Source organism: Neoarius graeffei, chromosome 8, assembly GCF_027579695.1.
Source record: "Neoarius graeffei isolate fNeoGra1 chromosome 8, fNeoGra1.pri, whole genome shotgun sequence".
Taxonomy (NCBI): domain Eukaryota; kingdom Metazoa; phylum Chordata; class Actinopteri; order Siluriformes; family Ariidae; genus Neoarius; species Neoarius graeffei.
In genome coordinates, this window is record NC_083576.1 from 69,267,555 (window position 1) to 69,280,194 (window position 12,640).

The following is a 12,640-nucleotide window of genomic DNA, read 5'->3' on the forward strand; positions in this document are numbered from 1 at the left end:
CTGAGTCGGGCTGAGCCGTGCCGTGCTGAGTCGGGCTGAGCGGGGCTGTTGGAGTTGCATTTCGACTACAACCGCGCTGAACCGTGCTGGCTGGAAGTGGGTGGACACATTGGGTGGAGTTAGCGAAAGTGGGTGGACGTCACGTGATGTCGTTAAGCGGCGCAAACAGTGACATCAGTGATCTTTTAAGCGGTAGTCTCACGACCCGAATAGTAAACAATAAACATGGAGGACATGGAGTCGTTAGTGTTGCTGGTCTTGGTGCTGTGGCTTGTTGTCACCGACAACGCCAACAGATACTGGCAAGAGCGTATAGATGAGGCGAGGCGCATAAGGCTTCATAATTCTCGTAATTCTCCTTCTTCCGGGTTTGCGGTGTTTACAGAGCCCAGCGTGCTTGCGGGGCGTGTGTGGGCATGTGAGGACACTCCTCCTCACCAATCAGTGCACAGGGGAGGGTCTCCTCATGCCCCTAGCCTCACTCGGCTCGGTTTGGCTCGCTTCAGCCCCACTCCAAAATGGTGCGAGTTTTAGGGGCTAAGCAGGGCTGAAGCGAGCTGAGTCGTGCTGTTTTTTGGTAGTCGAAACGCGAGCCGTGTCGGGCTGAAGTGAGCTGAAGCGAGCTGAAAAAGGGCCATAGGAGACCAAATCTGGCCACTGGGAGACCATCCCAGTAACTCTCTCTCTCTCATTATCTCTAGCCGCTTTATCCTTCTACAGGGTCGCAGGCAAGCTGGAGCCTATCCCAGCTGACTACGGGCGAAAGGCGGGGTACACCCTGGACAAGTCGCCAGGTCATCACAGGGCTGACACATAGACACAGACAACCATTTACACTCACATTCACACCTACGGTCAATTTAGAGTCACCAGTTAACCTAACCTGCATGTCTTTGGACTGTGGGGGAAACCGGAGCACCCGGAGAACATGCAAACTCCACACAGGGAGGCCCTCGCCGGCCACGGGGCTCGAACCCGAACCTTCTTGCTGTGAGGCGACAGCGCTAACCACTACACCATCGTGCCGCCCCCCATCCCAGTAACTATATTAAAAAATGCTCTGGATGCGACGCAGTAAGTTTGGACGAGGTCCCATTTCGAAAGGCTCTCAAAAGAGGCGTGTCCAGACAGAGTGCAAGTACACACCCAATCACACACCCAACGATTCTCTCTCTCTCTCTCTCTCTCACACACACGCACACACTCGCGCGCGCACCAGTAGTCAGTCCAGCACCGGAGCGTTTAACTACTTCACTCCATTTCAGACTTTACGCACCGAGTGCTCGCGTTTAAAGTTGTATAAAGGTTTTGTAGCGTTTGGAGCAGCTTTGTTGAAAATGTAATCTGAGCGTTAGGACCTTTAACTCGCCTTTTCCCCCCCGACTCCTTTTTGGGACGCGATGGAAAAAGCTGTCCGAGGATCGGTGTTTGTTCGCTGCAGCTCCTGAGCGCGGGATGAACGGGGTGCGGGCGGAGGACGCGGACGGTAGCGGCGGCGCGCAGGAGCGCTACGGCAGTGTGGCGTATGACACGGCGCTCAGCACGCTGCTGGCTGTGGCCGTGTACGTGGTGGTGAAGGGGAGCGTGGACGGGCTGCGACAGTGGCGCGCGCGCATCTCACTGCTGGTTGTGGGCTCCGGCCCGGTGGGACTGACGGCGGCGCTGGTCGCTGTCCGCAGCGGGAAGGTCCTGAAGCTCACCGTGCTGGACGAGCGCACACGCAGCGCGCTGCTCTGCCGGCCGCAGCAGATTGCCCTGGACCCCCGCAGCGTGCGCTTTCTGCTCAGTCTCGGCGTGGACTTCGACAACATGGAGGGCTGCTGGCACAACGAACACTTCTTTACGCGGATCGGTGTGTTTCAGGAGTACCTGCTCAGCGTGCTGGAGCAAAAGAAGCAGAAAGTCGACGTCAGAGTTCACTTGGGCACGAAGGTCAGTGAAGGCTTGCGCTCACAAAATAGATGATTCTTTATCACACAGGCGGCGTGGCCAGATGTTAACACGAAGAAACAGAGCAGGTGTGTCGCAAGACAGGTAGAAAACCAAGGGTCAGGACAGACGGGGCCAAAGAGAGCCCTCGTTAACAAATTTTCAGGAAAATTCTCGGTTATTACCACACATTGTAGTTCCTACACGGTGTTTATTTTGGGGTCCCTGGTAGAGCGAAGAAATATGTGCTAAATTTGTACATTCATTCATTCGTCTTCATTATCTGCTTCAATTTAGTGGATCTGTCCCTTATTCACGGTGGTGTAGTGGTTAGTGCTGTCGCCTCACAGTAAGAAGGTTCCGGGTTCGAGCCCCGGGGCCGGCGAGGGCCTTTCTGTGCGGAGTTTGCATGTTCTCCCCGTGTCCGCGTGGGTTTCCTCCGGGTGCTCCGGTTTCCCCCACAGTCCAAAGACATGCAGGTTACACTGTAAAAAATGTCCGTAGAATTAACAGTGAATTTATGTAAAATCATGACATAAAAAAACTGTAAATACAAAAACAATGAAGCAGTGTGTAATTTACATCAATATACTGTAAAACTCCTAACCAAATGCCACTGTTAATTTAACAGTAAGAATATGTTGAATTGATCATATTTTTTTGTATAATTTACAAATTGTTGTATTTTAAACACAGACAAACTGTAAGACTAAAACAGAATGTGATGGTTAAAATTACATCATTGCCCTGTTAAAAAAACAAAAACATGCCCACCATTGTGGCTCAGTCAACTAAGGTGTCATACAATGAATCTGGGGACCTGGGTTCAATTCTGACCTGAGGTCATTTCCTGATCCCTCCCTGTCTCTCTTTCCAGCTCATTTCCTGTCTCTGCACTGTCCTATCCAATAAAGGTGAAAAAAGCCCCAAAAAATTCTAAAAATATATATCTGTCTAGTAGATCATTGCTTGTAACCATCATTTTGAATCACTGTTTATTGTACAATGAATATCCGTAAAATTAACAGTTATGTACTGATTATTGTACATTGAATACCTGTAAAATTGAACATTTTCAAACTGTTGTTTTTACAAGTGTTGATATACCTTACTGTAAAGCCATATACACTGTCACTGTATTTTTTACGGTGAAAAAATGGCAACCACAGCTGCCAGTTTTTCACTGTAAATTTGACAAGATTTTTTTTTACAGTGTAGGTTAACTGGTGACTCTAAATTGACCGTAGGTGTGAATGTGAATGGTTGTTTGTGTCTATGTGTCAGCCCTGCGATGACCTGGGTGTACCCAGCCTTTCGCCCGTAGAAAGCTGAGGATAGGCTTCAGCTTGCCTGCGACCCTGTAGAACGGGATAAAGTGGCTAGAGATAATGAGATGAGATGAGACTATCCATCCGTTATCTGTAGCCGCTTATCCTGTTCTACAGGGTCACAGGCAAGCTGGAGCCTATCCCAGCTGACTATGGGTGAGAGACGGGGTACACCCTGGTCATCGCAGGGCTGACACATAGACACAAACAACCATTCACATTCACACCTACGGTCAATTTAGAGCCACCAGTTAACCAAACCTACATGTCTTTGGACTGTGGGGGAAACCGGAGCACCCGGAGGAAACCCACGCAGACACGGGGAGAACATGCAAACTCCACACAGAAAGGCCCTCGCTGGCTGCTGGGTTCAAACCCAGGACCTTCTTGCTGTGAGGAGACAGTGCTAACCACTACACTACCGTGCCGCAGTGTAAGACTACAATTATTATATTTTCATGATAATCATTTAAGTCTAACCATTGAAATAAGTCTTGTGACAAACACCACTGAGAGGTTAATTACTCCTAATCCTAATCCATTTAAATCATATCAGTGTTGATCTAAATCGTTGTCGCTCTGTAAGCAGTCAGTTGTATATTAGGAACCATGAAGCTGATACTAATGCAACATTATTTTTTGGTTTGCAGCTGTCATCATTTAATCCGTTTATTGCCACCACCTCCCACTGGCCTGCTTCCTTTTCTCTTACTTTTACTTCATCTTTCTCTTTTTACTTCCTAATAGTTACATTTCCTTCCTTTTGACAGGACAACGTACATTTGACATGTACATTCATTTCACACAGATTTGACAGATAATATACTAATGAGATAGGCTTGTGTGTGTGTGCATGCGCACGTGTGTGTCTTTTTGAGATAAGAACATCTGAGGTTTAAGGAAAGGCCCAACATTCGGGCATTTCACATTTTGTGGAGCAGTCATTGGCATTCCTGTCAGTGCCCCAGGCCCTGTGAAATTCTTACCTGTCATGTAGCTACACATCTGAGTGAGGTATTTCCTCATTGCACTGTTAGGCTTTTGATGTTTTAATGTAATTCTGGAAAAGGAACTGTGGTGAAAGGTGTGGTTTAAACCCCACAATAAAAATCAAATCAACTTTGCTTCACAAAGCAGTGAGCTGAATTAGCACGCATGCAGGTCTGTGGTGCGACATACAAGATCACTGTACAAAACCATTCAGCTGAAAGTAAAATAAGAAGCAAACGCCAGTTGTCAAAACACATGGTCATTTCGAGTGACAGATTAAGTAAAGGGCAGAGCAAAGGCCGCTCCTTTATGTAAACAGTGAGCAAAGCTGTCAGCAGCTATTACCCATTCGGCACAGATTTTACACACATAGTTCAAAGCAACGTCTTAAGAAAGTATTGGTCTTTGTTATGAATTCACATGTACTGCTGCTCAAATCACATGTAGTGTTGCAAGCTGATCATATCAGTCATTTGACATAAGTCAATCTCTTTCAGGTTTTACAGCAATCACCGAATTGCAATTATTTTATTTATATATCTGATCAGGATTAAGCATGGTGGTGTAGTGGTTAGCGCTGTCGGCTCACAGCAAGAAGGTCCTGGGTTTGAGCCCAGCAGCCAACGGGGGCCTTACTGTGTGGAGTTTGCATGTTCTCCCCGTGTCTGCGTGGGTTTCCTCGGGTGCTCCGGTTTCCCCCACAGTCCAAAGGCATGCAGGTTAGGCTAATTGGTGGCTCTAAATTGGCCGTAGGTGTGAGTGGTTGTTTGTCTCTATGTGTCAGCCCTGTGATGATCTGGCGATTTGTCCAGGGTGTACCCTGCCTCTCGCCCATAGTCAGCTGGGATAGGCTCCAGCTTGCCCGCGACCATGAACAGGATAAGCGGTTACGGATAATGGATGGATGGAGGATTAACTATTAGCTTTTACAATCCTTGTTCTATAGAAACATAAACTTTTTTTTTCCTCACTCGATAAACGTCTATGAATGAGACTAAGTGTTGACAAATGCCAATATTTAATAAATTACTACAGAATAGAGTATTTTAAAAAAAAGTTTTGGTTACAATATGTTATTTATTGTCAGTAAATGGTTTTTAAAGGGCTAGTCTTACGAAAATCACATCACCCCTGGAAATTCATCTCATCTCATTATTTCTAGCCGCTTTATCCTGTTCTACAGGGTCACAGGCAAGCTGGAGCCTATCCCAGCTGACTACGGGCGAAAGGCGGGGTACACCCTGGACAAGTCGCCAGGGCTGACACATATGGCCCTTTTCCACTACCCTTTTTCAGCTCACTTCAGCTCGCTTCAGCTCACTTCAGCCCGACACGGCTCGCGTTTCGACTACCAAAAACCAGCACGACTCAGCTCGTTTCAGCCCTGCTTAGCCCCTAAAACTCGCACCGTTTTGGAGTGGGGCTGAAGCGAGCCAAGCCGTGCCGAGTGAGGTTGGGGGCGTGAGCAGACACTCCCCTGTGCACTGATTGATGAGGAGGAGTGTCCTCACATGCCCACACACGCCCCGCGAGCGCGCTGGGATCTGTAAACACCGTAAACCCGGAAGAAGAAGAATTACGAATTACGAGAATTTCTGAAGCCTTATGCGCCTCGCTTCATCTATACGCTCTTGCCAGTATCTGTTCGCGTTGTCAGTGACAACAAGCCACAGCACCAAGACCAGCAACACTAACGACTCCATGTCCTCCATGTTTATTGTTTACTATTCGGGTCGTGAGACTACCGCTTAAAAGATCACTGATGTCACTGTTTGCGCTGCTTAACGACATCACCTGACGTCCACCCACTTTCGCTAACTCCACCCAATGTGTCCACCCACTTCCAGCCAGCACGGTTCAGCGCGGTTGTAGTCGAAATGCAACTCCAACAGCCCCGCTCAGCCCGACTCAGCCGCGTTTGTAGTGGAAAAGCGGCAATAGACAACCATTCACATTCACACCTACAGTGAGTCACCAGTTAACCTAACCTGTATGTCTTTGGACTGTGGGGGAAACCGGAGCACCCGGAGGAAACCCACGCGGACACGGGGAGAACATGCAAACTCCGCACAGAAAGGCCCTCGCCGGGGCTTGAACCCAGACCTTCTTGCTGTGAGGCGACAGCGCTAACCACTACACCACCGTGCCGCCCCGTGGAAATTATGCCTTATAAAACTAGACATGTTAAATAGTACCGAGATCATACTAATTCATTATTCTTAAATTCAAAATGTTTAAAATTCAGGGATATTATAGAATATAAAACTACCTTAATAATGTACAAAGTAAGGAATTATAAAGTACCAAGGAATATCCAAACAATGTTCTCGGATAGAGAGGGGGGCTATAATTTTAGGGGGAAATTGAAATTTAAAATTCGCAGTGCTAGGACAGCGTTAAAAATGTTTAGTATTTCTATTTGTGGCGGCACGGTGGTGTAGTGGTTAGCGCTGTCGCCTCACAGCAAGAAGGTCCGGGTTCGAGCCCCGTGGCCGGCGAGGACCTTTCTGTGCGGAGTTTGCATGTTCTCCCCGTGTCCGCGTGGGTTTCCTCCGGGTGCTCCGGTTTCCCCCACAGTCCAAAGACATGCAGGTTAGGTTAACTGGTGACTCTAAATTGACCGTAGGTGTGAGTGTGAATGGTTGTCTGTGTCTATGTGTCAGCCCTGTGATGACCTGGCGACTTGTCCAGGGTGAACCCCGCCTTTCGCCCATAGTCAGCTGGGATAGGCTCCAGCTTGCCTGCGACCCTGTAGAACAGGATAAAGCGGCTACAGATAATGAGATGAGATTTCTATTTGTGCAGTAAAGCTATGGAACAGTTTGAATGTGGAGCTCATGAAATGTACAACTATAAACCAGTTCAAAAAAAGGTATGGACCCTTTTCACGTGACGTCACGACAAACGCGGCCGCCATTTTGGACATGTACTACCAGTAGTTTACCACAGCCAGCATTGAGGAACGGCAGCAAAGAAAGTTTTTACTTTCAGCAAGATTTCCATCATGCCACTATATTGTTGTGCACCTGGATGTAATAACCATCAACAAACAAGGCAAGGTTTATCATTTTATCGGATCCCGACGGAGAAGATGGATAGCGGCCATTAACAGATTGGCAGCCCTCGGCATACCAACGCTTGTGTAGTGACCACTTTGTTGGAGGTAAGACGAATAAAATTAGCCAGAAAAGGCATTACATTGGTGTTAACATTCTGTGGCGGCGAGTGTGTAACCAAATAGGCTAAAATAACCCATTGTAACCTCTTTGTTCTTCTGTAGTAGCTATTGTTGACTAGCTAATGTCAACAAGTAGCTAGTATGTTACTGTAGCAATGTTTACGTTCAGTCATTTGGATGACTGTTAAAACCTTTCAGTCTCAAGTTTTTCCTTTACTGTATTTACTAGTTTACTGTAATTATGATCCGGCAGCTATTTACACCGGGTCCAGTATAAATAGCTGCCGGAGCCAACGTCCGAGGTTCCGGAGCGCGCTACGGCTTGCTCTCCCTCAAATTAAGCAGCGCGCGCCGGCTTGCTCCCGGAGTGCTCCGGCCGAGGTTCCGGAGCACACTCCGGCCGAGGTTGCCCTCAAATTAAGCAGCGCGCTCCGGCTTGCTCCTGGAGTGCTCCGGCCGAGGTTCCCCTCAAATTAAGCAGCGCGCGCCGGCTTGCTCCCGGAGTGCTCCGGCCGAGGTTCCGGAGCACACTCCGGCCGAGGTTGCCCTCAAATTAAGCAGCGCGCGCCGGCTTGCTCCCGGAGTGCTCCGACCGAGGTTCCGGAGCACACTCCGGCCGAGGTTGCCCTCAAATTAAGCAGCGCGCTCCGGCTTGCTCCGGAGCAAGCCGGAGCGTGCTCCGGAACCTCGGCCGGAGCACTCCTGGAGCAAGCCGGAGCGCGCTCCGGAACCTCGGACGTTGGCGTGTATGTGTATGGCATGGCGATGGGTTTTTAATGACATAGGTATGCAGATCATGTGGGCCGAAGTCAGGTAAAGACGAGGGCTTCGTGTACTTCCATACGTCAGTGAACAATCCTGGTGGAAGCAGGTAAACGTCGTTCTCTAAGCCTGCTAACCTCACTTTTTGCAAATATCTCTCGCCCTGTAAATGCCCTACGTCGCTGGATAGTGAAGGTGTTTTCTGCATCTCGCTCCTTTTTCTTTTATGTTTTTCGTTTGTCGCCTTCCTCGCATTCAAACTGATTCGAGCCGAAGTCCACTACATGTCCAAAATGGCGGTCGCGTTTACGAAGGTCACGTGACTGAAAAGGGTCTATAAGGAATAGATCTTTATGAGGTATAGGGAGGAGGAATTACAATAACATGCTATATATGTGTATATATGTGGGCATGGGTACATACGGATATATATATTATATAAAATGTGAGTATGTATGTGTATATATATGCATAATTGTATATAATATATAAGCATAATATGCATAATTATGATATGGGTGTCTGTGTACGTATGGATGTGTATAGTTATAGGTATGTGTATATATATGTATATATGTATATATGTACTGTATATATGTATTGTATGTGTGTATATATGCATAAGTATCTGTATATATGATTTGATTTGGTCGATATTATACCATGTCGGTATGTCTTGGTATGTTGGTATGTTTTCTTTTTTGTTTGCTGCTTTTGTTTTCTTTTGTATATATAGTTTATTATGGCAGAAAGTGACGTTTGATTAGCGGTGGTATAGAGGGTTAGGATTTGATAAGTTATTACTTCTTCCTAATCCTTTCCGAACATTACTATGTTATTGCCTTGTGGCTACGCTATTCTGTTTGTTTATGACGATGTTTTGATTATTGCATTTTTTTCATATCTTCTTTACTGTTTGGAATAAAGCAATCAATCAATCAATCAATCAATCAATAGTTTACTAAATTGTATTTTAATACAAGACCAGGAACATGTTCTGTTTAGCCCGTAAAGTTTGGCTCTTTGAGTTCGCCATTACACGAATGCATTCCTGGTAAGTTACTCAGTGCGTTTACATGCACATAGAGAAAATCGAATTTCTGCCGTAGCTCGACTGAAATCGAAGTTCTAAATGCCATGGAAACACCTTAGCTCGGCTGAAATTGAACCGAACTTGATTCCTCGCAATCGAGCTACACGACCTAGATTATGCGATTTTTGCCGAGCTACTTAGTGCATGTAAACCCTATCGAGATACCAGTGGCGGCTGCTGGTTTTTAAAACAGGGGAAGCCCATTTTACGCATTCATCGTAAAACCTGTAGGCCGGATATCAAAGCATAGAAAAGTGTGCCCCATTAGCACAGTGAACTAGACAACCCTACCTAGTTTCAGAAAGTATTTTTGCTTGTACATTTCATGTTATAGTCTGGCTTGCCAGGCTAGTGCCTCATATCCTTAATCAAAAATATCAAACATTCAAAAACCACTGGCTATTCAACGAAGAGCCTTGAACATCATACCCTGATATGCAACACAGGGTCTTTAACACAACACCCAGCTGTGCAACACATCCTTGAACATCTTCTGCAACACAGTCTGGAAATTCATAACCAGGTAGGCTATGCAACACACAGAACCTTGAATATTATACCCAGGTATAACCTATAACACAGAGCCCACCATTCTCTTAACATTACTGAACAATATACACACTTCAGATTCATGAACATTATATGATGCACACTATTTATACACAAATTCTGCCCTCCGCTCCTTTTCCAGAAAATGGTCTGTGACCCTGTCATACCAGCTGGTTGTGCTTTCCAGAGACTTCACCAATTTCTGTTAGCAGCTAGCACTGCAGATCCCAATAAGGCTCAAGCTAGCCTACAACCAGATTGAACTACAAATGAAATAAACGAGTGAATTCGCGAATGATCAAACTGATAGAATGGATGAAAGTTAACGGAGCACAACGAGTAATATTTACATTTATTTACAGAGTAATGTACAGAGACATCAATGAGAAGAACCGTTTATATGAAAAGAAATTCGGACAGCACTTTGGCACACGACTACACTTTCTCGACATCCGCTAGGGACTGATCATACTTCCGTGTTCCTCGCCGAAGTACCGCCCTCCTCATGTCTTTCAAACACCACCTCCAATAATCCTTTATCAGCCCAGCTTCTTGTCCCTCCCACTGTCTCGTTTAGTCCCAGAGAAGCCCGGCTTCCCTGGAAGTGACGATTTTGTTGATTTTAACCAATAACAGCTAGCCGAAATTGGCTGTTCAGAGCCGTCTCGTAGACTGCAACGGATATCCGGCTGCCAGTCAGTGTTGCCAGATACTGCTGACGTTTTCCATCCCAAAATATATTCAAAACCCGCCAAAATGCACTTAAAACCGCCCAATCTGGCAACACTGCTGCCAGTCCATAGAGCCCATTGAAATAAGAAAGGTTACAGCCTGGCAGCAAAGGTGATTCTCGTAGCGAACTGCAAGTTCGTCAGACATCACTCAAATAAGTTACAGGATAGTTATGAACATAAATACAATCTTGGGCATATATTATGTTATGCAAGTTATTGTTTTAATGAGAATTCAATGTCGTAGACGCCGCAGTTTGGGGAGAGAATTTTAGGGGAAGCTCGGCTTCCCTTGTTGTCTCTGAGAAATCGCCCCTGCGAGATACGTAGTCGAGCTGCTTACTTCAGCACTGCCCCTTCCGGAAGTGACGAGTGACGAGACCACAAGCGGGAAACACAACAGCCTCGGTCGGGGGAAAAAAAAAAACAGCCTTTGTCGGCATGACACTTCACCTTAACTGCCACTTTATTAGGAACACTTGTGTCTGGGCATGTACGCACCCATTTCCAATTAGTTGGTAAGTTATTAGCATGTTAGCAGGCTAACAGTTAATATGTTCACCATTACAGATCAACTTCAACTTAGTGGCCATTTTATTAGGAACACTTCTGTTCGTACATACAAACTACAAACACTCTTCTTGTGAACACGGAACTGATAACTTTGTTTATATACTCTTGAACAGTGTTGCCAGATTGGGTGGTTTTAAGTGCATTTTGGCAGGTTTTGAACATATTTTGGGCTGGAAAACGTCAGCAGTATCTGGCAACACTGCTCTTGAATAGCTCTTCTTCATGACGACAACCGGAAGTGTACCAACACAATGGGGCGTGTAGCGCCACCTGTGGCTCGGGTGCACAGTGTACCTCACAATAGCTCGATTTCCTTGTGTGCATGTAGGATTGGATTTCTCTGGCACCCCTGCTGGGACCCTTTGCTCGATTACCGACAGCAGCTCGATTTGGATGTGCATGTAAACGCACTGAGTGTTAATTCAAAGGAAGTGACGTCATACGCGCAACGCTTGAAAGTTCACAGCATTTCTGGCTTCGTCTGCTTTGCAAAATGTAGCATGTTTTTAACAATTTTTTATTCCAAAACAAAATTACAACCAAAGCATGTCTCCTAAGAGGTGTTTCATTCAAGGCTGTTCAAGTGTAGCTGATAAAAAAAGCGGAATTTTGATCCCTTATAGCCCAAAGTTGGCAGGACACTTACGGAATGAATGGGTTCGATTTGTACAGACAAAGAGAGGCAACTTCAAGCCGACAGGACGGTTTGGTGTCTGCTCCATACATTTTGAAAAAGATACATTTGTGAGGCAAATACACATAGAAGGATTTGCGCGACATCTGGTACACGGATCAGTTCCTACGATCTGGAAACAAAAGTCAGAAGCCACATCACAAAGAGCTCACCGCCGCAAAGGAAGTGTCAAGCTTATGTTTAGCCTGTTGCTTGAATTGATTAGTTGTTCTTAGTCAGATCAATAACGTTCTAAGGTAGTTTCTATGTGGCCAAATATAATACTTAGATAGACGAGACAATTACTGATCTAAAAGCAAACCAAAACATACTTATTCACTCTGAGTCACTTCTTCGTCCTTGTTGTCATAAAGTTGTGTAGAGAGCTTTACAAAAGAAGGCAGTTGCGCATATGAGGTCACACATGCAGCGCCGCTGACCCAAAAAAATCGCTGCGATGTAATGGCGGACAAGCTTTTCGTGATTTTTGGAACAGAATTCAGATGCAAAAATTTTCTTTTTCAAACCAATTTTTTTTTATTTATTGGTGAACTTTACAACCTATTTAAGCATATCACACACAGAAAACTTGGGATTTTATGATGGAATTTTCGTAAGACTAGCACTTTAAGTTTTTTTTTTAAATATGTATTTGTCTTTACTTTGGTTTTCTTCCAGTTTATAAGGCAAACACATTTCTAATTTGCGAACATGTTCATTACTGATAAACTTGGTGGTGTTGTGTGTATTATTCAGATTAAAGATCAACATTAGGAAGATTAAATCTATCAGATTCAATGCAAACAATCAAAATAACTTAAGCATAAACAATGA

At 45.6% G+C, this 12,640-nt stretch overlaps 1 protein-coding gene across 1 annotated transcript in view; it reads left to right on the forward strand.

Moving 5' to 3' along the window:
* Nucleotides 1-1,197: 1,197 nt before the first annotated feature.
* si:dkey-234i14.6 (uncharacterized) overlaps nt 1,198-12,640 on the forward strand; it is a 36,752-nt gene continuing 25,309 nt past the window's right edge. Inside the window, exon 1 of the mRNA XM_060927012.1 lies at nt 1,198-1,932. Coding sequence (XP_060782995.1) covers nt 1,456-1,932 — 477 coding nt within the window. The 5' untranslated portion in view covers nt 1,198-1,455. The remainder of the gene's footprint in view (nt 1,933-12,640) is intronic.